The following is a 21,950-nucleotide window of genomic DNA, read 5'->3' as shown; positions in this document are numbered from 1 at the left end:
TCAGCCGCGCTACCCCATAAAAGTAAACCATAAGATAACAAGCTATGAAAATAGCTGAAATAAACAAGCCTAGCTGTAGCTACATCTGTCAATTGTCGGATCCTCCTAACAGCATAAGCGGCAGAGCTAAGTCTATTGGATAGTTTAGAAATATGAGCACCCCACTGTAGCTTTGCATCAATTATAATTCCTAAAAACTTTGTATTTTCAACAAATTCTAATTTCTGGCCTTCCAGTATTATGTCAGTATTGGCCTGCCTTACGTTTGGAAGGGTAAATTTAATGCATTGGGTCTTATTAGCATTTAAAAGAAGATTGTTGGTTGAGAACCAGATAGATATGGCCGACAGTATATTATTAACCGAACTTACATTTTCGCTATGGCGATCTAATTTAAATATTAAAGAAGTGTCATCGGCAAACAGCACTATACCCGCCTGTTTTTCCACCATAAAAGGCAGGTCATTGACATATACCAAGAAGAGGAATGGTCCTAAAATTGAGCCCTGAGGAACACCCATTGAGACGCTTGATCCGCTTGACTTTACTCCATTAATATCTACAGTTTGAAGCCTATCAGTCAAATAGGATGCCATTAGTTTAGTTGATTTGTGGTCAAACCCATATTGACGAAGTTTACGCAAAAGTGTCTGATGATCTACGCAATCAAATGCTTTAGAGAGATCGCAAAAGACTCCAACTGAATCCTGTGAACTCTCCCACGCGTCATAGATTTGAGTAACAAGTGCTACTCCCGCATCAGTGGTGGACTTCCCGGCAGTGAACCCATATTGTTGGGAATGGAAAATGTTATTGATTTTAAAATATTGTTGCATTTGATTAAGCATCATCTTCTCAAACACCTTGCTCAAAACTGGCAATATAGAAATAGGTCTATAATTGCCAAGGACTGTTTTCTCCCCTTTTTTGAATAGAGGTATTAATTTGCTACATTTCATTAAATTTGGAAAAATACCCTCATCAATACATTCATTAAATATAAAAGCTAGATCAGATGCAATAATATCTATGATTTGACTTATGATACTAACAGACATACCCCAATGGTCTTCAGACTTTTTCAAATTAAGTTGTTTGAACGCCTTTAATATATTATCAGAGTTAACATATTTAAATTTAAAGACAGATTTGATGGGAGTTGTGTTATTATTAAGTAGGGTTTCAGCGCGCAATGGACAAGAGTCAACGTCAGAAGTTAGCTCCACAGGGATCAACTCTAATATAAGACTAATGTAGCGGGAGCTTGCGTGAAGAGAGTTATGAATGTGGATGAAGCAAAGGAAATATGCAGAGATCGTGGCAAGTGGAAAGAGGTAGTCTCTGCCTACTGCTCCGGGAAAGAGGCGTGATTTTATGTATGTATGTATGTAGCGGGAGCGATGATTCGGCTCGACCGCCACCAAAGGGAAGATCTTCCGCCAGGCTGGTGTGACGCCTGGGGAACCGCGGCTTCCATTCTTGGGCACATGGTGAAGGGGTGAAGCCCATGCTGATTCGGAAGACCGACAAGTACATTGTAACATAGATTCGAATTCCGATTAAGCAATTTTCATAATAACACAATACAATAGAATAGAATAATTTTCAAAATTGGATACAAGGTATCACTTATTGACGTCACATAACTTAAATCTAATTATAACTACTGCCGCTTCCAAAGCGTCATGTGCAGAAGAAGCGGCGGAACAAACTACACTGCAGCATTTTCATCGGACGCTAATTTACAAATATAGATCTCTTAAATTTAAATCGTGGACGAATGCACATTGTCTACATTAAAAAAACATGAACGAATGTAGAACTGATTATGTCAATACGAATATTTCGTCAAATAAAATAAAAATAAAGATAAAATAAAATTTGTACACACTGTACAAATTATGTCAAGATCATGTCAAAAATGCACAAGCATTTAAGAGGCCATTATGTCAAGCTCGGGCCACACATGTTTATCATTAATATAATCCTCCGTGCTGTAATGCTTCCTACAAAGCTCAACTTTAATATACTTTTTGAATTTTCTATCGTTCATTTCAAGAACACTTTTTGGTAATTTATTATAAAATCTTATACAATTAATCAGAAACGATTTCCCTACCTTAGCCAGCCGATGTGCTGGGATCGACAACTTGTAATTGTTCCGCAGTGATCTACTAGTACATTCACCTACTTTTTTGAAAAAGTCTAAGTTTTTCCTAACATGCATAATGTTATCGAAAAGTCAGTCGCTCGACGCAGTCGAATGCGTGCGGACGCGGTTGCTTTGTGACCGTGACTCATCGATAAAGGCAATTATGACTTCGAAAATAGTAAAGTGCGCGAGTTGCAACGTTGTTATTAACGAACTTCTTGCATTTCTGGCTAATGTGTTAGATTATATGGATGAGGAGAGCATCCATCAGTTGGTTAGTTCCTCTTTCAGTGTCGAAAAAATTGCGGAAGCGAAGTCATTGTTGTATGACTCTTTGCCCAATGCCAAGAAAATGCCAATACGAAGAAAGGAGGGCAAGAAAAGAATGGCGCGAGATTTGGATGATATTATTGGTGTTATGAAGTCGACGAGTGCAGAAGTCCTTCCAATATTTGTGGCTAAGGACTTACATCTCGTACCGAGCGTTGGTTTTGATCACATTGATTGCTCACGTTTGCTTAAAGATATTGCGAGACTTCAGAACCAAGTAAGCTCGTTGCAGCAGGTAGCCGTTACGATAGACATGTTTGAAAACCTTAAATATGAGATGGAAAACTTGAAGCATGCATCGATTATTCCAATGGATGCTTGCCGTTCCCGCAGTTTGGTAAACAACAGAAGAGGAGCGTGTCTGCAAGATAGTTTGTATGACTTAAATAGCGGGCCTATAGGTCTACAATATGTTCCGATAAAAACTGTGCGGGTATCTACGGATGAGGTCAATGACCACTCGACTCCTGCGCGTGCATCGACCCGCCCGAGTAAGTCTGTCTCCTTTACACGCGAGCAAGTGAACGCAACAGACGATCTCGAGAGACACGTGGAGGCCTGTACTGCGGTTCCGACATGCGAGAGCGGAAAGGACAGCAAAACTGGTCCCATAGAAGACTGCGCAGTGAGTGAGACAGAGACGTCGCGATGTACAATGATGGCGGAGGCGCAGGTGAGCGTAACCGAAGTATCATTAATACCTCAAACGGAGGGAGTTTGTGCTGTTGCTACGTGCGGCGAGCGCGTAGATGTAAACAATCCGCTAATGGTGAGCGATCGATCAGCTGTTTCTAGTGTTTGTGCGGGAGTGCGTAGCTATAGCGATCAAAGAAGTGAATTTATGGTGAAAAATTGCACGCAAGTGCAAGTAAGTGATGATGAATGGCAGGTTGTTCAGTCCAAATCGGCTAAAAGATATAAATTGATTGGTCAAAAAGGTCGCGCAGCGATCGCTCCCGATGTTAAATTTAAAGCCGCGGATGTGAAAATTCCTTTGTTTATCTCAAATGTTAGCAAAGAAACGTGTGAAGAGGACATTATTAATTATATTAAAGAAAAAACAAACGTGTGCGTGTCGTTGAAATTGATAAAAATGAAATCTTTGAAAAAATATAATGCGTACAAATTGTTTGTACCTAAGAATAGGGTTGATATGTTTTTAGATGGCGCTCTGTGGCCAGATGGCATTACGTTTAGGCGGTTTGTTAAGTTTTTGTATGGAACTAAACAAGGAGACCGCAATGTTAAAGTCAAAAAAGATTCTTAATTATGGATTATAGTTCTAATAATAATAATAACCTTATTTTAGCAAGTTTTAACTGTAAATCTTTTAAGAGGTCCATTGAGGATATTAGATCTATATGCTCGATGTCTAGTGTGGTATGTCTACAGGAGACCTGGCTTTTAGAGCACGATATACCGATGCTCAGTTTAGTTAGTAATGACTTTGAGTACATCGGTAAGTCTGCTGTGGATTCATCGGCTGGTATACTGAGAGGGAGACCCTACGGTGGGCTGGCCATACTCTATAGGAAGTGTATATTTGATTCGGTATGTGTTATTGATTGTAGCAGCCCAAGACTTGCGGCGGTTAAACTTACTCTTAGAGGACGGGATATTCTGGTATTTTCAGTTTACATGCCAACTAGATGTCATAATAACTTGCCGATTTTTACTGAAGTACTAGGTGAAATTAGAATTAGGGAACATATACTTTTTCCGACTCCTACCACGGGACGAGGAGTTGGCTGGACCATAGTGTGGTATCCCAATCAGCAATGATGTCGATTGTGAGGGTCAGTGTACTTGAGGATGTCTTTCTCTCTGATCATTTACCATTGTTTGTAGAATGCAATATGGACATCGTGAGCCCCAAACTCATGACCCGCGGCGTAACGGGTTCCGCTGTAATTTGGGGTGAAAGGGATGACTCACAAATAAATAGATACCAGAGCCTTTGCCATGCGTGTTTGCGAGATATTGACTTACCTAAGGAATTGGAGGAGTGTAGCAGCGGGTCATGTGACTTGGCGGATCATAAACGTATCTTGGATGGGATGTATGAACAGATAGTTCTCATATTAACAGAAGCGGCAACCAAAACTAAAGAACGTCATAAATGTAATATGGTTGTCAAAAATAAGGTATTGTGTGGTTGGAATAGCCATGTGAGAGACGCACACAGGGAGGCCCGGTTCAGATTTGGCATATGGGTATTCCATAATAGGCCGGCCGCAGGCCCATTTTACGATCAAATGTGTGAGTCTAGGAAAATTTACAAGGGTAGATTAAAATGGTGCCAAAACAATCAGGACCAAATCAAAATGGACAAAATAGCAAAATTAAGAGCGGATAAGAATTTTGGGAAATTTTGGAAGGCCACAAATGTACTGGGTAAGGGACCGGGACTGCCTGTGTGTGTAGACGGAAAGAGCGACGCTGAGGAGATCGCAAACATGTTCAGAGAACATTTTCAGGTGCGGTCCCCTCTGGGTCAATCCACTGCAGGTTTTGATGCTGTTCTGAGTCACCCGGGGATTGAGCCATTGCTTTTGTTTACTGCGGGTCATGTAAATGACATAATAACGGGTATGTGCAGAGGCAGGTCCCCGGGGCACGACGGACTTAGTATTGAGCATTTGAAGTATGCGGGGAGTCATCTGCCGAGGGTCCTGTCTTTGTTTTTTAATATGTGTTTTAGACATTCGTACCTACCAGCTAATCTTATGAAAACAATAGTTGTGCCAATAGCTAAAAACAAGACAGGTAACATCTCAGATAGAAACAATTATCGTCCAATCTCTCTCGCAACTATCGTGGCCAAGGTATTGGACGGTTTGCTTGATTCTTGTTTACAGAAGTACCTAAAAATACACGACGCCCAGTTCGGTTTTCGACCGAAACTATCCACTGAAAGCGCAATTCTGGCTCTCAAGCACACCGTCCACTATTACACCAACCGCAAGACACCGGTGTACGCCTGTTTCTTAGATCTCTCCAAAGCCTTCGATCTCGTTTCATACGATGTGCTCTGGGGAAAAATGAGGGACAGGGGTATACCGGTTCAGTTGATTAATTTGTTTCGGTATTGGTATGCAAACCAAACCAATTCTGTGAAATGGTCGAACAGTATCTCTGAGCCATACGGGTTGGAGTGTGGAGTGAGACAGGGGGGGATATCGTCTCCTACACTCTTCAACCTGTATGTTAATGATCTCATAGTTGAGCTTAGCAGCAGGCGTGTCGGATGCTGGGTGGGGGGTGTTAATGCTAACAACTTTAGTTACGCAGACGACATGGTGGTGCTGGGACCGACTGTGAGGGCCATTGCAGAGCTGTTAGAGGTATGTGAGTCATATGCCAAGGCACATGGTCTCATATACAATGTTAAGAAGAGTCAGTACATGATCTTTAAGGCCGGTGGTAAATGTCCTGAACACATCTCCCCCGTATTAAACGGGGTGAAATTGACGCGTGTTTATCAATTCCGTTACCTGGGACATATTCTCACTGATGACCTTAGGGACGATGCAGATATAGAGAGGGAGCGCAGGTCTCTGGCGATTCGCGGAAATATGCTGATAAGAAGGTTCGCCCGTTGTTCAGACCAAGTAAAAATAACACTCTTTAAAGCCTACTGTCAGAGTATGTACACGGGCAGCCTTTGGTTTAGTTACACTAAAAAATCGCTAAATACACTGCGCATACAGTATAATAACATTTTCAGGATGATGTTGAAACTCCCTCGCTTTTGCAGCGCCTCCGGTATGTTTGCTCAGGCCCAAACGGATGGGTTTCATGCCATAATTAGAAAGAGAGTGTCATCTATGCTAAGGAGGGTGCGGGGGAGTGAAAACAGTATCCTGAAAATAGTGGCTCAGGATCTCAATGCACCTCTGCTGAGACACTTCGTCCGGGTGATGACGGAAATAGAAGACTGTCGTATTGGTGTACGTGATCATCCGCACGGAGTGCCTCGCAAGTACATGATTTACTGATTTTATTTTTTATGTTTTTATTTTTATTTCTTTTTGTGTTGTCTATGTTTTTATACTAACATATTTATAAGTACCATTGTTACTAAACAAATGGATCCTGTTATCCGAAATAAATAAATTTTGAATTTGAATTTTGAATTTGAATTTGAAAATGTATTGTGAGGGCAATGTTAAAATATTAAGGTTTTTGAAAAAATCTCTTTCACTATATGAATCTCAATTCTATCATTAAGCCAAACGGCTGAACGTGGCCATTCAGTCTTTTCGGGACTATTGGCTCTGTCTACCCCGTAAGGGATATAGACGTGACCATATGTATGTATTTATGTTAATATATAAAAGTACCCGCAACCGCCGAGCTTGCATGAAGCGAGTTATGAATGTGGACGAAGCGAAGATAGTATGCAGAGATCGTGGCAAGTGGAAAGATGTAGTCTCTGCCTACCCCTCCGGGAAAGAGGCGTGATGTTATGTATGTATGTATGTATAACTCACCCGTGAGGCAGGTCCAAGCGGTGATGCGCCGGTACAGGAGAAGACTCTTTGGTGCTGTTAGCATCCTCGGAGCTGTCTGCAGACGCGGCTCTCGCTATTGCATCACTGCAAATATATATATATATTTATATATATTTATATTTATACTAAATCTACTAATATTTATAACTAAATCTAAATCCACTGAGAACGATCTACCTGGCGGGTGTCTTAACAGTATTGAAAGCAGCTGATATTGATTTTTTATTGTTGTTATAATAACTTTCATTAAATAAATATATACGGGACAAATTACACAGATTGAGTAAGCCTCGAAGTAAGTTCGAGACTTGTGTTACGAGATACTAACTCGACGATACTATATTTTATAATGAATACTTATATAGATAAACATCCAAGAAAAAGTTCTTTTCTCATCATGCCCTGGCCGGGATTCCAACCCGGGACCTCCGGTGTCACAGACAAGCGTACTGCCGCTGCGCCACAGAGGCCGTCATAAATAAAATGTAACGTGTGGTGTCCGATACCATTAAAAAAAAAAGGATAGGACCACTCCATCACGTTCCCGTGGATATAAAATGCGACTAAGGGATAGCCCACCACTCTTGAAATGACTAAGTTGCTACCCCGACGCCTAAAAGAAGAATCCCAAGTTTGTAAGCCCACCCCTTAGTCGCCTCACACGAAATCCATGCGAAAGCGACGTAGTGGTCCTATTATTAGGTGGCGGGCAGAGAGAGGCAGATAGAAAGGTGCTAACATAAGAGAGAGCGAGAGAGGTAGAAGTGCTAATATATAAGAGAGACAGAGAGTGAGAGTTTGTGAGAGAGAGTGAGAGTGAGTGAGAGAGAGTGTGTGTGAGAGAGAGTGAGAGTGAGTGTGTGAAAGAGAGAGAAAGAGAGACAGAAAGAGAGACACACTAACTTGTTATAATGCCCGTTCGGCACGCCATTGTGACCTCTATTGGACAACGTGACGTCAGACATCTGGCTGATGCCGGAGTCTTTGCTGGACATGTGGTTACCGCATTCGGCTGTAAAATGAAACGGAAATAATAACATTCAATAATATATAATAACACTAGCGACCCGCCCCGGCTTCGCACGGGTGCAAAATTATAAATGTTATTACACATAAAAACCTTCCTCTTGAATCACTCTACCTGTTACAAAAAACCGCATCAATATCCGTTGCGTAATTTTAAAGATTTAAGCATACAGACAAACAGACTAAAATAGCGACTTTGTTTTATACTATGCAGTGATGTGTAAAAAGAGAACCGCCTTAAATCGATATCCACCTTTCACTGACAGTCGGTTAAATTTCAAAAACCTTCTTTTTAGTGTACAAAATTAGTTTCAACAAACAAAGATAGGTATATACATACAAACAAACATACATACATTCACAAAAATATACATACACGTCAAAATGAGAACCACACCTTTTTTCCGAAGGCGGTTAATAAGTTGTGGCAATGCGTCCGAACGTCACATGCCACGGCCAATATTCAGTGCGTATTCTGAATCGCGCAAACGAAATTTTTTTTTAACTAGAAATTACTTAAAAAATTATTAATATGGCAAAAAAAAAGTTCGCCGGCTAGTATATATCCTAATATAATATATAATATATGTATATACTAATAATTTAAAGCTGAAGGGTTTGTTTGTTTGAACGCGCTAATCTCAGGAACTACTGGTTCGAATTGAAAAATTATTTTTGCGTTGAATAGACCATTAATCGAGGAAGGGTTTAGGCTATATAACATCACGCTGCAACTATAAGGAGCGAAGAAATAATGGAAAATGTGAAAAAAACGGGGAAAATTATTCATTTTTAAGGGCTTCAATGATGACCAAAATAACTATTCCACACGGACGAAGTCGCGGGCGTCCTCTAGTTATATATATACATTCAGTCAGAAAAGTATCGGGAATGGATTATTTATTTATGGTTCCAAATTCAAATTTTTGTTTTTTTTTGTTGTTGTTAGATTGGCACAACTGTTTTCCATTTTGGCGCGGAGTTTGAGTTGCATCTTTTGTTTACATTAAATACAGTGCTATTTTTAGTTATATCATATCTAGTGTGTATTGCTAATTTCATAATGGATAAAAACATCGAACAAAGAATTTGTCTTAAATTTTGCATTGCCAATGGAATATCGTGTTCGGAGTTACTGAAAATGTTACAGAAGGCTTACGGTGAATCGACTTTATCAAAAACTCGTGCTTATGAGTGGTACAAAGCGTTCAAAAGCGGTCGAGATGTGATGGAAGATTTGCCTCGCCCTGGTAGGCCATCAACGTCTGCAACTGAAGTTAACATCGCAAAAGTGAAGGAAATAGTGACTGAAAATCCTCATTCAACTTTGAGAGAGATAGCCACCGAACTTTCTGTATCTCACGAGTCGATCCGTACCATTTTAACTAATAATTTGGGTATGAAACATGTTGCCGCTCGGCTAGTCCCAAAAGACCTGAATTTTTTTCAAAAACTCAATCGCATGAGAGTCGCTGAGGACATGCTAGAACGAGTCAATTCCGACCCAACATTCATGAAACGCATTGTTACTGGTGACGAGACGTGGGTTTACGAGTTTGACATGCAAACTAGTCAACAAGCTTCGGAGTGGCGCCTTCCAACTGAACCGAAACCGAAAAAACCACGCCAAAGTCGTTCAAAAGTCAAAGTCATGTTGACTGTTTTCTTTGACTATCGCGGTGTTGTGCACTCGGAATTCTTGCCGGAAGGTCAAACGGTAAATAAGGAATATTATTTTAGTGTTATGCGGCGTATAAGAGAGCAAATCCGACGAAAAAGGCCAGATTTGTGGAAAGAAAATTCTTGGATTTTGCACCATGATAATGCACCTTCGCACAAGGCCATCATTGTGAACGAATTTTTAACCAAACACTCAACAAATACCATCGAGCAACCACCATATTCACCAGATATGGCTCCAGCCGACTTTTTTCTTTTTCCTAAACTCAAATTACTACTTCGTGGCACCCGTTTTCAATCGGTAGAAGACATAAAAGAGAATTCGCGGCGAGAACTGACCTCAATTCCGGAAACAGCGTTTAAAAAATGTTTTGATGATTGGATTATTCGTTGGCGTAAGTGTATCGTTTCTAAAGGAGCATATTTTGAAGGTGATAAAATAAATTTGGATGAATAACAAACAGTTTGTGTATTATTGATCTTTTCCTGCTACTTTCTTGACAGAGTAGTATATATCCGTCCGCATGGAAACCCTATCAATCCCGCGGGAACTCCGGGATAAAAAGTAGCCTATATGTTATTCTGGGTCTTCAGTTACCTACATAATATATACATATACATATATACTATATATTACGTATTTAGGATCGTGGATTTTGATACTTTTATTTTTTTTCGTACTTTCTGAAATACGAACCGATATTTTTCATTTAACGTTTTTAAATATCCTTTAGATGAGTACACTTAACAGTTAAATTTATGCAGTTGTTTTAAATGTCACCCTGTATATATATTTAATTATATAATATACAAGAAATTCTATTATTCATTCTAAGTGTCCCTCTATCCATTTCAGTCAAAAATACTAAATGTACAGACAAAATATTTTTACTGTTTTATTATATGTATAGATAATATCCTCACCATTGGAGTGCTGCTTGGTGTAAGAGTGTATCTCAGTCGTGGTCTTCCGTATCCTGGAGTACACGTCCTCAGCGTTGGCGGAGTTGCTGGCGCTGCTGACTGTACGCAGCGGGCTGTCGCTACCGGCTGTTGCGAATATAACATACATACATATATATGGTCACGTCTATATCCCTTGCGGGGTAGACAGAGCCAACAGTCTTGAAAAGACTGATAGGCCACGTTCAGTTCAGCTGTTCAGCATAATGATAGAAATGACCACACGGCAGTTTTTTTTTATATCTATCTATTATATCTTATATCACGGCCTGTAGGCGCAGCGGTAGTACGCTTGTCTGTGACACCGGAGGTCCCGGGTTCGAATCCCGGTCAGGGCATGATGAGAACAGAACTTTTTCTCATTGGCCATTTATCTATATAAGTATTTATTAAAAAATATAGTATCGTTGAGTTAGTATCTCTTAACACAAGTCTCGAACTTACTTCGCGGCTAACACAACCAGCGTATTTTGTCCTGTATATATTTACATATACATAGTCACGTCTTTATCCCTTGCGGGGTAGACAGAGCCAACAGTCTTGAAAAGACTAAATGGCCACGTTCAGCTATTCGGCTGAATGATAGAATTGAGATTCAAATAGTGACAGGTTGCTAGCCCATCGCCTAAAAAAAAAGAATCTCAAGTTTGTAAGCCCATCCCTTAGTCGCCTTTTACGACATCCATGGGAAAGAGATGGAGTGGTCCTATTCTTTTTTCATTGGTGGTTTCATTGTGCATAAATATATATATATATATATATATATATATATATATATATATATATATATATATATATATATATATATATAGTACATATATATAAGTTTTGGTCACCAACACATGTTCTTCTGTAATTCACCGTGCGTATATATATATATATATATATATATTTATTATAACACTCACTGCTGGACGTTCGTCTCACGTGCTGTTGGACCACACCATTGACGAGAGTCTGCGTTTCCGGCGGAAGTTCGCTCATCAGCGCCGTGAACTGTTGTGACAATTTGTTCTTTATAAGTTTGGATAATAATAAGAGTTATGAATGTGGATGAAGCGAAGGAAATATGCAGAGATCGTGGCAAGTGGAAAGAGGTAGTCTCTGCCTTCCCTCCCGGGAAAGAGGCGTGATTTGATGTATTATAAACATACATGTACATATTTATTTATTTATTTATATACACAGAGAAACATAGACTGATAAACACAAGAGACAAAGTTACAGAGGTTACTTATATATATACATATAAATATAATCACATCTATATCCCTTGCGGGTAGACAGAGCCAACAGTTTAGAAGACACGTTCAGCTGTTTAGCTCGATCATAGAATTGAGATTCAAATAGTGACAGGTTGCCAGCCCATCGCCTAATGAATATAAAAATGAATGAATGGGAAGAACCCCAAGTTTATAAGCCCAATCCCTTAGTCACCTTTTACTTCATCCGTGGGAAAGAGATGGACTAGTGGTCCAATTCTTTTTTCTTTTGGTGCCGGTAACCACACGGTATAAAATAAAATGATACATATGAAATTTACCTTATTTGTCTATTCTTGAAATTATAATTAATAAAATCACAAAAATGCGTGGATGAGTAAAGATGTGCAAGAACTTGTGCGATTAAAGAAGAAAGCATGGCTGGATTTGTTAGCAGCAAAAGCTAACTTAAGAATGCAAGAGGTTATAGATGAAGATGTGAATGAAGCACGTAAGGAATATAAGAAAATGAAAGATTTGGTTAAGAAAGCTGTGATTAGAAAGAAAGAAGAGTATAAAGAGGATTTTGATAAAAGGCTATCAGAAGACTTTCAGTCAAATCTGAAAGTATTCTGGAAATCCGTAAGGTCAGCCCGAGGAAATACTATAACCAGAGAGCTGACTAGGATCAGATGCCAGGATGGTAGCGTTGTGAAAGGAGAAGAATGTGTACTAAAGATATGGAAGGACTATTTTGAAAGTTTATTTGAAAAAAAGGAAGGAAATAAGAAAGATTTCTGCTATAGCAAAGAAAAAGAGAATGAGATGGAAGGCGAAATTGAAATGTTCGAAATTGTGGAAGCACTTAAGAGTATGAAAGCGGGAAAGGCTGCTGGGTGTGATAGAGTGTCGGTCGAGATGCTTAAAGCAGGAAAAGGCGTAGTAGCTAGTCAGTTGTACTGCCTTTTCAATTTGTGTTGGAGAAGCGGCCGAGTACCAAAAGATTGGTGTAAGGCTGTTATCGTGCCACTTTACAAAGGAAAAGGGTCACAGCTGGACTGCAAAAATTATCGTGGTATAAGCCTGCTTAGCGTCGTCGGCAAATTGTATGCTAAGGTATTGATTAATAGAGTCAGGAATGAAACTGATGACAAAATATGGGATGCTCAAGCGGGATTTCGAAAGGGAATGGGATGTACTGATCAGGTCTTTTCCTTGCGGTGCATAGCCGAAAAGTTTTTGGCCAAGAGTCAAAAAGTCTATTGCACATTCGTAGATCTGGAAAAGGCCTATGACAGAGTTGAGAGGAATGAATTGTGGTCAGCACTTTCTATGCATGGGGTGAGCAGTCTCTTAATACGAGCACTGAAATCCTTATATGAGGATTCGAGTGCTTGTGTCAGGATAAACGGAGCGCACACTGAGTGGTTTAAGATTGAGAAAGGCGTTAGGCAAGGATGTGTTGCGTCACCGTGGCTGTTCAACCTATTTATGGATAGCTGTTTGACAGATTTGAAAGAGTCTAAAAGTGGATTAAGGATGAATGAGTTACTCGTCAAATGTCTGCTCTATGCCGACGATCAGGTTATACTGGCGTCATCAGCGTAGGAGTTACAGGAGATGGTAAACTGTATGCATGAAGCTTTAAAAGAGAAAGGAATGAAAGTGAACGTAAGTAAAACTAAAACACTGGTTTTTGAAATGGAGAAAGAAATGACAGCATGTAATATTTTGATTGGAGGAGAAAAAGTGGAGCAAGTGAAAGAGTTTGTATATCTAGGATCAAAGTTTACATCAGATGGCAAGTATGATAGTGATATTGAAAGGAGAGTGAACGCGGGGAACATGGTGAATGGAGCTTTGCATGCCTTTATGAGCAGTCAGAAACTATCCAAAAAGGCTCGACTGGCTGTGCACAGGGGCGTGTTGGTCCCGACATTAATGTATGGGAGTGAAAGTTGGGTATGGCAAAAGAAGCATGAAAGCAGAATAAATGCAGTGGAAATGAGAGCGTTAAGGAGTATGATGGGTGTGAAATTGAGTGACAGGATAAGGAACAGCGTGATAAGGGAATGTTGTGATGTGAAAGAAGATGTAGTTACAGGAATAGAAAAGGGTATGTTAAGATGGTTCGGTCATGTGGAGAGGATGAATGAAAGCAGGTTGACTAAGCAGATATATAAGGAGAGTGTGGAGGGAAAGGTCGGAGTGGGAAGACCTAGACGAACGTATCTTGATCAAATTAAGGACGTCCTGGTAAAGGGTCAGGTCAAAAGTACCCGAAACCGCCGAGCTTGTATGAAGAGAGTTATGAATGTGGACGAAGCGAAAGAAGTATGCAGAGATCGTGGCAAGTGGAAAGAGGTAGTCTCTGCCTACCCCTCCGGGAAAGAGGCGTGATTGTATGTATGTATGTATGTATGTTGAAATTATATTTTATCTAGTAGGATCATGAATAGGACCAAAATTAACATTTCCTCGGAACCTATATATATATATTCTACTGAGCGAATCTCGATAGCGCGTTTTAGAAGTCTCCAAAAGGAAAATCTCACCGGCACGGGGTTACAGTCGTACAAGCAAGCCAGCGCCCTCCTTGCGGCCACCCTGACGTCGGCGGCGCGCGGGTCGGCGGCCAGGACAGAGACTTTCGCCAGCGCCCTGCCCGCCACGCCGGTGGCGCCACCTGTGAGGAAAGTATAGAATAGAATAAACATACATACATACATACATATGGTCACGTCTATATCCCTTGCGGGGTGGACAGAGCCAACAGTCTTGAAAAGACTGAATGGCCACGTTCAGCTATTTGGCTTAATGATAGAATTTAGATTCAACTAGTGACAGGTTGCTAGCCCTTCGCTTAAAAAAGAATCCCGAGTTTATAAGCCTATCCCTTAGTCGCTTTTTACGACATTCATGGGAAAGAGACGAAGTGGTCCTATTCCTTTTTGTATTGGTGCCGGGAACTACACGGCACAGAATAAACATATTTTCATAATTGGATACAAGGTATCACTTATTGAAGCCACATCACTTTAATATAATTATAAATACTACAGCTTCAAAAGCGTAGTGTGTTGGAGAAGCGGTGGAACAAACTACACTGCAGCATTTTCACCGGACGTCAATTTACATAATCTCTTAAATCTTAATCGTGGACGAATGCACATTGTCTACATAATAAAAAAACATGAATGAATGTAAAACTAATGATTCAACGATTCAAGAGCCAACAGTATTGAAAAGACTGACAGGCCACTGTGATTCAAATAGTGACAGTTACCTGTCACTATTTTAAAGTTCTATCATTAAACCATAGAGCTGAACGTTGCCTTTCAGTCTTTTGAAGACTGTTGGCCCTGTCTACACCGCAAGGAATATAGACGCGATGATATTGTATGTACATATGTATCACTCGACGGCCTCAGTGGCGCAGCGGTAGTACGCTTGTCTGTGACACCGGGTTCGAATCCCGGCCAGGGCATGATGAGGAACAAACTTCTTTTCTGATTGGCCTGGGTCTTGGATGTTTATCTATATAAGTATTTATTATAAAATATAGTATCGTTGAGTTAGTATCTCGTAACACAAATCTCGAACTTACTTCGAGGCTAACTCGATCTGTGCAATGTGTCCCGTATATAATTATATTGTCCTGTATATATTTATACACCGCAAGGGACATAGACGCGATGATATTGTATGTATGTATGTATGTATGTATGTATGTACCATGCAAAGCCGCAGATAAACTGGCCGGAGTGCAGTAGTCATGAGCTAAATCCGCCAGGAATCTGAGCGCGGCCACTTTGGTCTTCCCCGTGGGAGCGGTGGCGCCATCTGCCAGGAACCTGTTCACACACAAAGATAATATGTTTATAGACTTTTATTCTTATAAAGACATAATTTTACATCACTTACATAAGAATATAAAATACAAAAAAAAATAAAAAAATACATAAGTTCGTTGTCACACTAATAAGCGAAATATAACTGCAAAAGTTCAGTAAATTGAGATTATGTGCTCGGCTAATTGTCTCTTGAATACATCGAACGAGGTAATATTTTTGATATAGGAGGGTATCTTGTTAAAAAGGCGCGCACTATTGTCAACTGGCCCTAGTATTATGTTCGTGTCCTAGGCAAAATGATGAATATAATTGTTTAATTGTCATTTTGCCTCATATTTCCTCTTGGCTTTAGTCCCGGTCGCATCCTCACCACTCTGGAGAGGAGCCCGGGGTGCGCCTTTGACCATGGCCCCTGGATTGTGAGAGTCAGGTTTTTACACGAAGCGACTCCCGTCTGACCTCCGCAACCTTTGCAGGGAAACCTAACCCGTATTGCATCGATCATGGTACACACACACATACAGTTGCCTGAATGTGCAGGTTTCCTCACGATGTTTTCCCTCACCGTAAGAGCATCGGTTAGTATTCAAACTAATGTACATTACTTTGGAAATAGTCATGGCCAATGTGGGATTTGAATGTGTATCACTTTTAAACTTCACCGATTCGACCATTGACGCTATAATGTTAATTATAGCTTATTTAATAAGAAACCGGCATATTGAGATTAAATCTTTAAAGAAATTAATTTTTCACTATTTATAAATAATTAGCTGTGCCCGCGACTTGTTGTTATTTTGGGCATCATTAAAGCATTAATGCCTCCCCGTTTTTTTCACATTTTCCATTATTTCTTCGCTCCCAATAGTTGCAGCGTGATATTATATAGCATAAAGCCTTTCTCGATAAATCAACTGTCTATTCAACACAAAAAAAAATTTTCAATTCGAACCAGTAGTTCCTGAGATTAGCTTTTAAATTTATTAGATTGTTAAAACGCGCGGTATTTAAAGCGTCGGTGGTCGAATCGAAAATCGCAAATCTTTGCTTGCGCGATTTAGACTCTTCGCTGTTATTGGCTAATGTTACTTGTGGCGTAGATACGTCGCCACACACTTCATCATTTTAAGAGTTTACATACATACATATGCTCACGTCTATATCCCTTGTGGGGTAGACAGAGCCAACAGTCTTGAAATGACTCATAGGCCACGCTCAGCTATTAGGCTTAATGATCGAATTGAGATTCAAATAGTGACAGGTTGCTAGCTCATCGCCTTAAAAAAAAGAATCCCAAGTTTATAAGCCTATCCCTCAGTCGCCTTTTACGACATCCATAGAAAAGGGATACAGTGGTCCTGTTCTTTCTTGTACTGGTGCCGGGAACCACACGGCACGTTCAAGAGTTTACTCGCCTGAATATATTGTGAAGCTGTAGTTCTGCAGGGAAACACTCGTGTATCACGTCCAGAGTCTTCATTATCTTGCTTTGCACAGAGCCTAGAATGTCCGTGCCAAGTTTCATTAACAATCTGAAAGAGGTGGGTACTATTAACATATATACATACGTAATAATCGCGTCTATGTCCCTTGCGGGGTTGAACAGAGCCAACGGTCTCGAAAAGACTGAAAGACAACGTTCAGCTGTGTGGATTAATGATGGATTTTAAATTCAAATGGTGACAAGTTGCTAGCCTATCCTTTAGTCGCCTTTAACGACATTTGCGGGTAAAAGATGGAGAGATCCTATCCTAAATTGCCGGGAACCACGCGGTACTATTAACATTATTTCTAAAGTTGAACTCCAACTGTAAAATCTCTTTGCTACTTAAGAAATGACCTATCAGTCGTTAGTTGGATGACAGTATAAAATTCATTTTAAATAAGCTAATGACTATATCACAGTGTAAAGATGTCGATCTTACACGCCAAAATATTACCTTTCTTCCGAGATCACATCTTGGCGAGCAAATCTCGATAGCGCGTTTAATAGCTCACCTGAATATCAGCTGGTGTACCAGCTGTAGCTAATCTTTCAACTGCTACCAATGAACTAATTATAATAAACGTTCACACTACATATATAAATAAAATAACTATACATACTGAACTCATATACATACATATATAATATATATTATTTACGAATCTAAGCATGTCGATCCAACACGCCGAAAAGTCAAGTTTATCTTATATATCCTGACGAGAGAATCTCGATAGCGCGTTTCAGCTCACCTGAACATCAGCTGGTACAGCCAATCTTTCAACTGCTACCAATGAACTAATAAACGTTCACACTACATACATATAGAATAAAATAAGTATACATAATGAACTCATTACATTAATTTTATTTACGAATCTAAGCATGTCGATCCAACACGCCAAAATATCACTTTTCTTCCGAGACCTATATATCCTGACGAGAGAATCTCTATAGCGCGTTTCAGCTCACCTGAACATCAGCTGGTACAGCCAATCTTTCAACTGCTATCAATGAACTAATAACATTCATATTATCTCCTAGTCTAAGCATACTGAAAAGTCGACTTTAGTTTGGACCTATATATCCTGACGAGAGAATCTCAATAGCGCGTTTCAGCTCACCTGAACATCAGCTGGTACAGCCAATCTTTCACTGCTACCAATGAACTAAAACCTTCATAATTATCTCCTGGTCTAAGCATATTGAAAAGTCGACTTTAGTTTGGACCTATATATCCTGACGAGAGAATCTCAATAGCGCGTTTCAGCTCACCTGAACATCAGCTGGTACAGCCAATCTTTCAAGTGCTATCAATGAACTAATAACATTCATATTATCTCCTGGTCTAAGCATATTGAAAAGTCGACTTTAGTTTGTACCTATATATCCTGACGAGAGAATCTCTACAGCGCGTTTCAGCTCACCTAAACATCAGCTGGTACAGCCAATCTTTCAACTTCTACCAATGAACTAATAAACGTTCACACTACATATAGAATAAAATAAGTATACATAATGAACTCATTACATATATATATATTATTTACGAATCTAAGCATGTCGATCCAACACGCCAAAATATCACTTTTCTTCCGAGACCTATATATCCTGACGAGAGAATCTCTATAGCGCGTTTCAGCTCACCTGAACATCAGCTTGTACCAATAAACTAATAATACATAGTTCACTTCAAATATCGGATAAAATGAGTATACATAGTGAATATTATTTACTAATCTGAGCATGTCGATTACCTTTCTTCCGAGACCTATATATCCTGGCGAGAGAATCTCTATAGCGCGTTTCAGCTCACCTGAACATCAGCTGGTACAGCCAATCTTTCAGCTGCTGCCAATGGACCAGCAACAGTTCGCACACAGCGTCCAGTAGCAGCGAGAAGACCTTCGTGTGGGCATCGACAAACATCTTGTTCAGCAGTTCTGTCAATCTCTTCAGCTGTTCATCTGTCAGGAGTCGACCGCTGTTGAGATAATTGGCCTGAAAATAAAGAATAAAATGTTTTTAATGTTTTTTTTTAAATGTTTCTCTCCTCTCTGTCCAGTGCGTGCACGCATACAGTCATAATGAAAAAAAAGGACATCCCCTAAACAAAAAATACTGAACTAAAATTTTCCACAGATTTATTTAATACAACATACATACATACATATAATCACGTGTATATCTCCCGCGTGGTAGACAGAGCCAACAGTCTTATAAAAGACTGATAGGCCACGTTCAACTACATGGCTTATTAATTTTAAAACAATGATTTAATGCAAAATCTTTGTCGTGTGGTACCCGGCACCAGTTGAAAAAAGAATAGGTCGTAAAAGGCGACTAAGGGGTAGGCTAACAAAATTGGGATTCTCCTTTTAGGCGATGGGCAAGCAACCTGTCACTATTTGAATCTCAATTCTATCTTAAAGCCAAACAGCTGAACGTGGCCTATCAGTCTTTTCAAGGCTGTCTACCCCGCAAGGGATATAGACGCGATTATATGCGTGTATATGTATATATGTCGAGAAAATGTCAATAGCGCGTTTCAGAACTGACCAAGTGCGTGAGGCCGTCCTTCCTCTCCGTCCAGTGGGTGCAGGCGCACAGCGCGATGATGTCGTCGGGCGGCGGCGGCGGCGGCGGCGAGCCGCACTCGAAGCCCCGCGAGCCCGACCACGACATGCCCTGGCGTGACGGAGAAAAAAAAATAACTATATGAGAACATTGAATTTATTACTGGCTGTTTGCAAAAAAAAAAAAACTTTGAATTCAATGCTGGCTGTTTGCGAAAAAATAAAAAAATAAACTTTCAAATTCATTACTGGCTGTTTGCGAAAAAAAAACATTGAATTCATTACAAGCTGTTTGCGAAAATAATAAAAGAAAACATTGAATTCATTACTAGCTGTTTGCGAAAAAAATAAAAAATAAAAACTTTGAATTAATTACTGTTTACGAAAATAAAAACTATGAATTCAATACTACTAGCTGTTTGCGAAAATAAATTAAAAAAAACATTGAATTCATAACTAGCTTTTTATCGAGGCTCTGTCCTGAATTTTTTTTAGAATAGATCAATTTATTCGTCAAAACAATATATGTATATAATCACGTCTGTTGGGGGTCTGCTTCTAAATAGATACAATATGAACTCTGTTGCACATCGCAATTTTGTATCGGCTATTTTGATGAATGTAAAAAATCATAAAAAAAATGTCATTTTATATTTAAAGTAATTTAAAATTAATATAAGTTATATATTATGTAATAATAAAAAAATATTTTGTGCCGTGTGGCACCAATAAAAAAAATTATAGGACCACGTCTCATTCCCATGGACGTAGTAAAAGGCGACTTAGGCTTTTAAAATTGGGAATTTTCTTGAACCGGTCACTATTTGAATCTCAATTCTATCAGTCTTTTCAAGACTGTTAGCTGTGTCTGTCTACCCCGCAAGAGATAAAGACGTGATTATATTTATGTAAAAGAATAATAAAAATAATTTAAATACCAATCCGCCTAGAGCTTTGAGTCGGGAGTTAAAAAACAATTTCAGGAGACAAACTCACATCATGCCTCCTGTAAGAGTCCAGACTCCGTTCTGAACAAACGCTGGATGCTTCAGAGTCGTCGTCTCTGCCGCGGAGACCTTCGCAGCCTGAACTGTCTTCGGGACTCTGTGAAGAAAGAGAAATGATTAAAATTCAAGTCCAAGTGTCAGAAATACTATGGCGCAATTCAATTAAAAGTCTTCATTGTATATCATAAAGGCAAAACAACAAGGTTTGCCAGGGCTGCTAGTGTATGGTATATATACAGAGTGACATTTAAAACAACTGCATCCTTTTAAACATAGACTATACCCATGCTTCTGAGCCGTTTGAGCCTATTTAAATTAAACGTCATCATTTTCACACTTAAAAAACCCTCAAAAACTACGTCACATGCTTTATTAAAGACCAATACTACAAAAAGAAATTAAAACTAAACATGTAAATAAATGTCTGAAAAATAAATTATTTTTCTAGTATCAAGATCAAGTAAAGTACAGAGTTGTCGAGATCGCTCAGCCTAATTAATTGTGTCGTTGACCTCTGAATCTTACGCGTCGCTTTTCCGCCGGCCGGGGTGATATTACGTATTTAGGATCGTGGATTTTGATACTTTTATTTTTTTCGTACTTTCTGAAATATGAACCGATATTTTTCTATTAACGTTTTTAAATATTCTTTAGATGAGTACACTTAACAGTTAAATTAATGCAGTTGAATTAAAAGTCACCCTGTATATATATATATTATCTCACTCTCAGAGCCCCCTCGGCGTCCCTGGTCTGCTGCAGCAGCCGCAGAGTGGCTGCCGGTGTTCTCGACACCGCGCCCCTCTCCGCCGACTCCCTGCGCCGCATTGCCGACACCACGCTGCTTGACCGACCGCTTCTGTGTGACAAAATATTGTATATATATAAAATTCTCGTGTCACAATGTTTGTCTCCGTACTCCTCCGAAACGGCTTTACCGATTTTAACCAAATTTTGCATGCATATTCTGTAGGTCTGAGAATCGGCTAACATCTATTTTTCATACCCCTAAGTGTTAAGAGTTGTCCACCCTTAACATTTTTTTTAACTAGGAATTACTTTATATGGCAAAACAACGTTTGCCGGGACAGCTAGTATTGTATATATAAATGCTTACATACATAAAATCACGCCTTTTTCCCGGAGGGGAAGGCAATGACTAC

The 21,950-nt window shown here is 39.6% G+C and overlaps 2 protein-coding genes across 8 annotated transcripts in view; one reads left to right on the top strand and one right to left on the bottom strand.

Moving 5' to 3' along the window:
* Positions 1-21,950, top strand: part of LOC106138583 (uncharacterized transmembrane protein DDB_G0289901) — a 429,961-nt gene that overhangs the window by 17,969 nt on the left and 390,042 nt on the right. The gene's annotated exons all lie outside the window — the stretch shown is intronic.
* LOC106131767 (CLIP-associating protein) overlaps positions 1-21,950 on the bottom strand; it is a 63,630-nt gene that overhangs the window by 11,449 nt on the left and 30,231 nt on the right. For all 7 annotated transcript variants that reach the window (XM_060952814.1, XM_060952811.1, XM_060952808.1 and 4 more), the window contains 11 exons: positions 21,514-21,646; positions 20,777-20,884; positions 19,764-19,892; positions 19,021-19,205; positions 17,137-17,253; positions 15,603-15,721; positions 14,423-14,553; positions 11,574-11,661; positions 10,627-10,752; positions 7,900-8,008; positions 6,976-7,080 (listed from right to left, as the gene is read on the bottom strand). In XM_060952814.1, coding sequence (XP_060808797.1) covers positions 6,976-7,080; positions 7,900-8,008; positions 10,627-10,752; positions 11,574-11,661; positions 14,423-14,553; positions 15,603-15,721; positions 17,137-17,253; positions 19,021-19,205; positions 19,764-19,892; positions 20,777-20,884; positions 21,514-21,646 — 1,350 coding nt within the window. The remainder of the gene's footprint in view (positions 1-6,975; positions 7,081-7,899; positions 8,009-10,626; positions 10,753-11,573; positions 11,662-14,422; positions 14,554-15,602; positions 15,722-17,136; positions 17,254-19,020; positions 19,206-19,763; positions 19,893-20,776; positions 20,885-21,513; positions 21,647-21,950) is intronic.

The sequence above is a fragment of the Amyelois transitella genome, chromosome 29, assembly GCF_032362555.1.
Source record: "Amyelois transitella isolate CPQ chromosome 29, ilAmyTran1.1, whole genome shotgun sequence".
In the NCBI taxonomy this organism is placed as follows: Eukaryota; Metazoa; Arthropoda; class Insecta; order Lepidoptera; family Pyralidae; genus Amyelois; species Amyelois transitella.
Note: the sequence above shows the minus strand (reverse complement) of the source record. Positions and strands in the feature narration are given on the sequence as shown.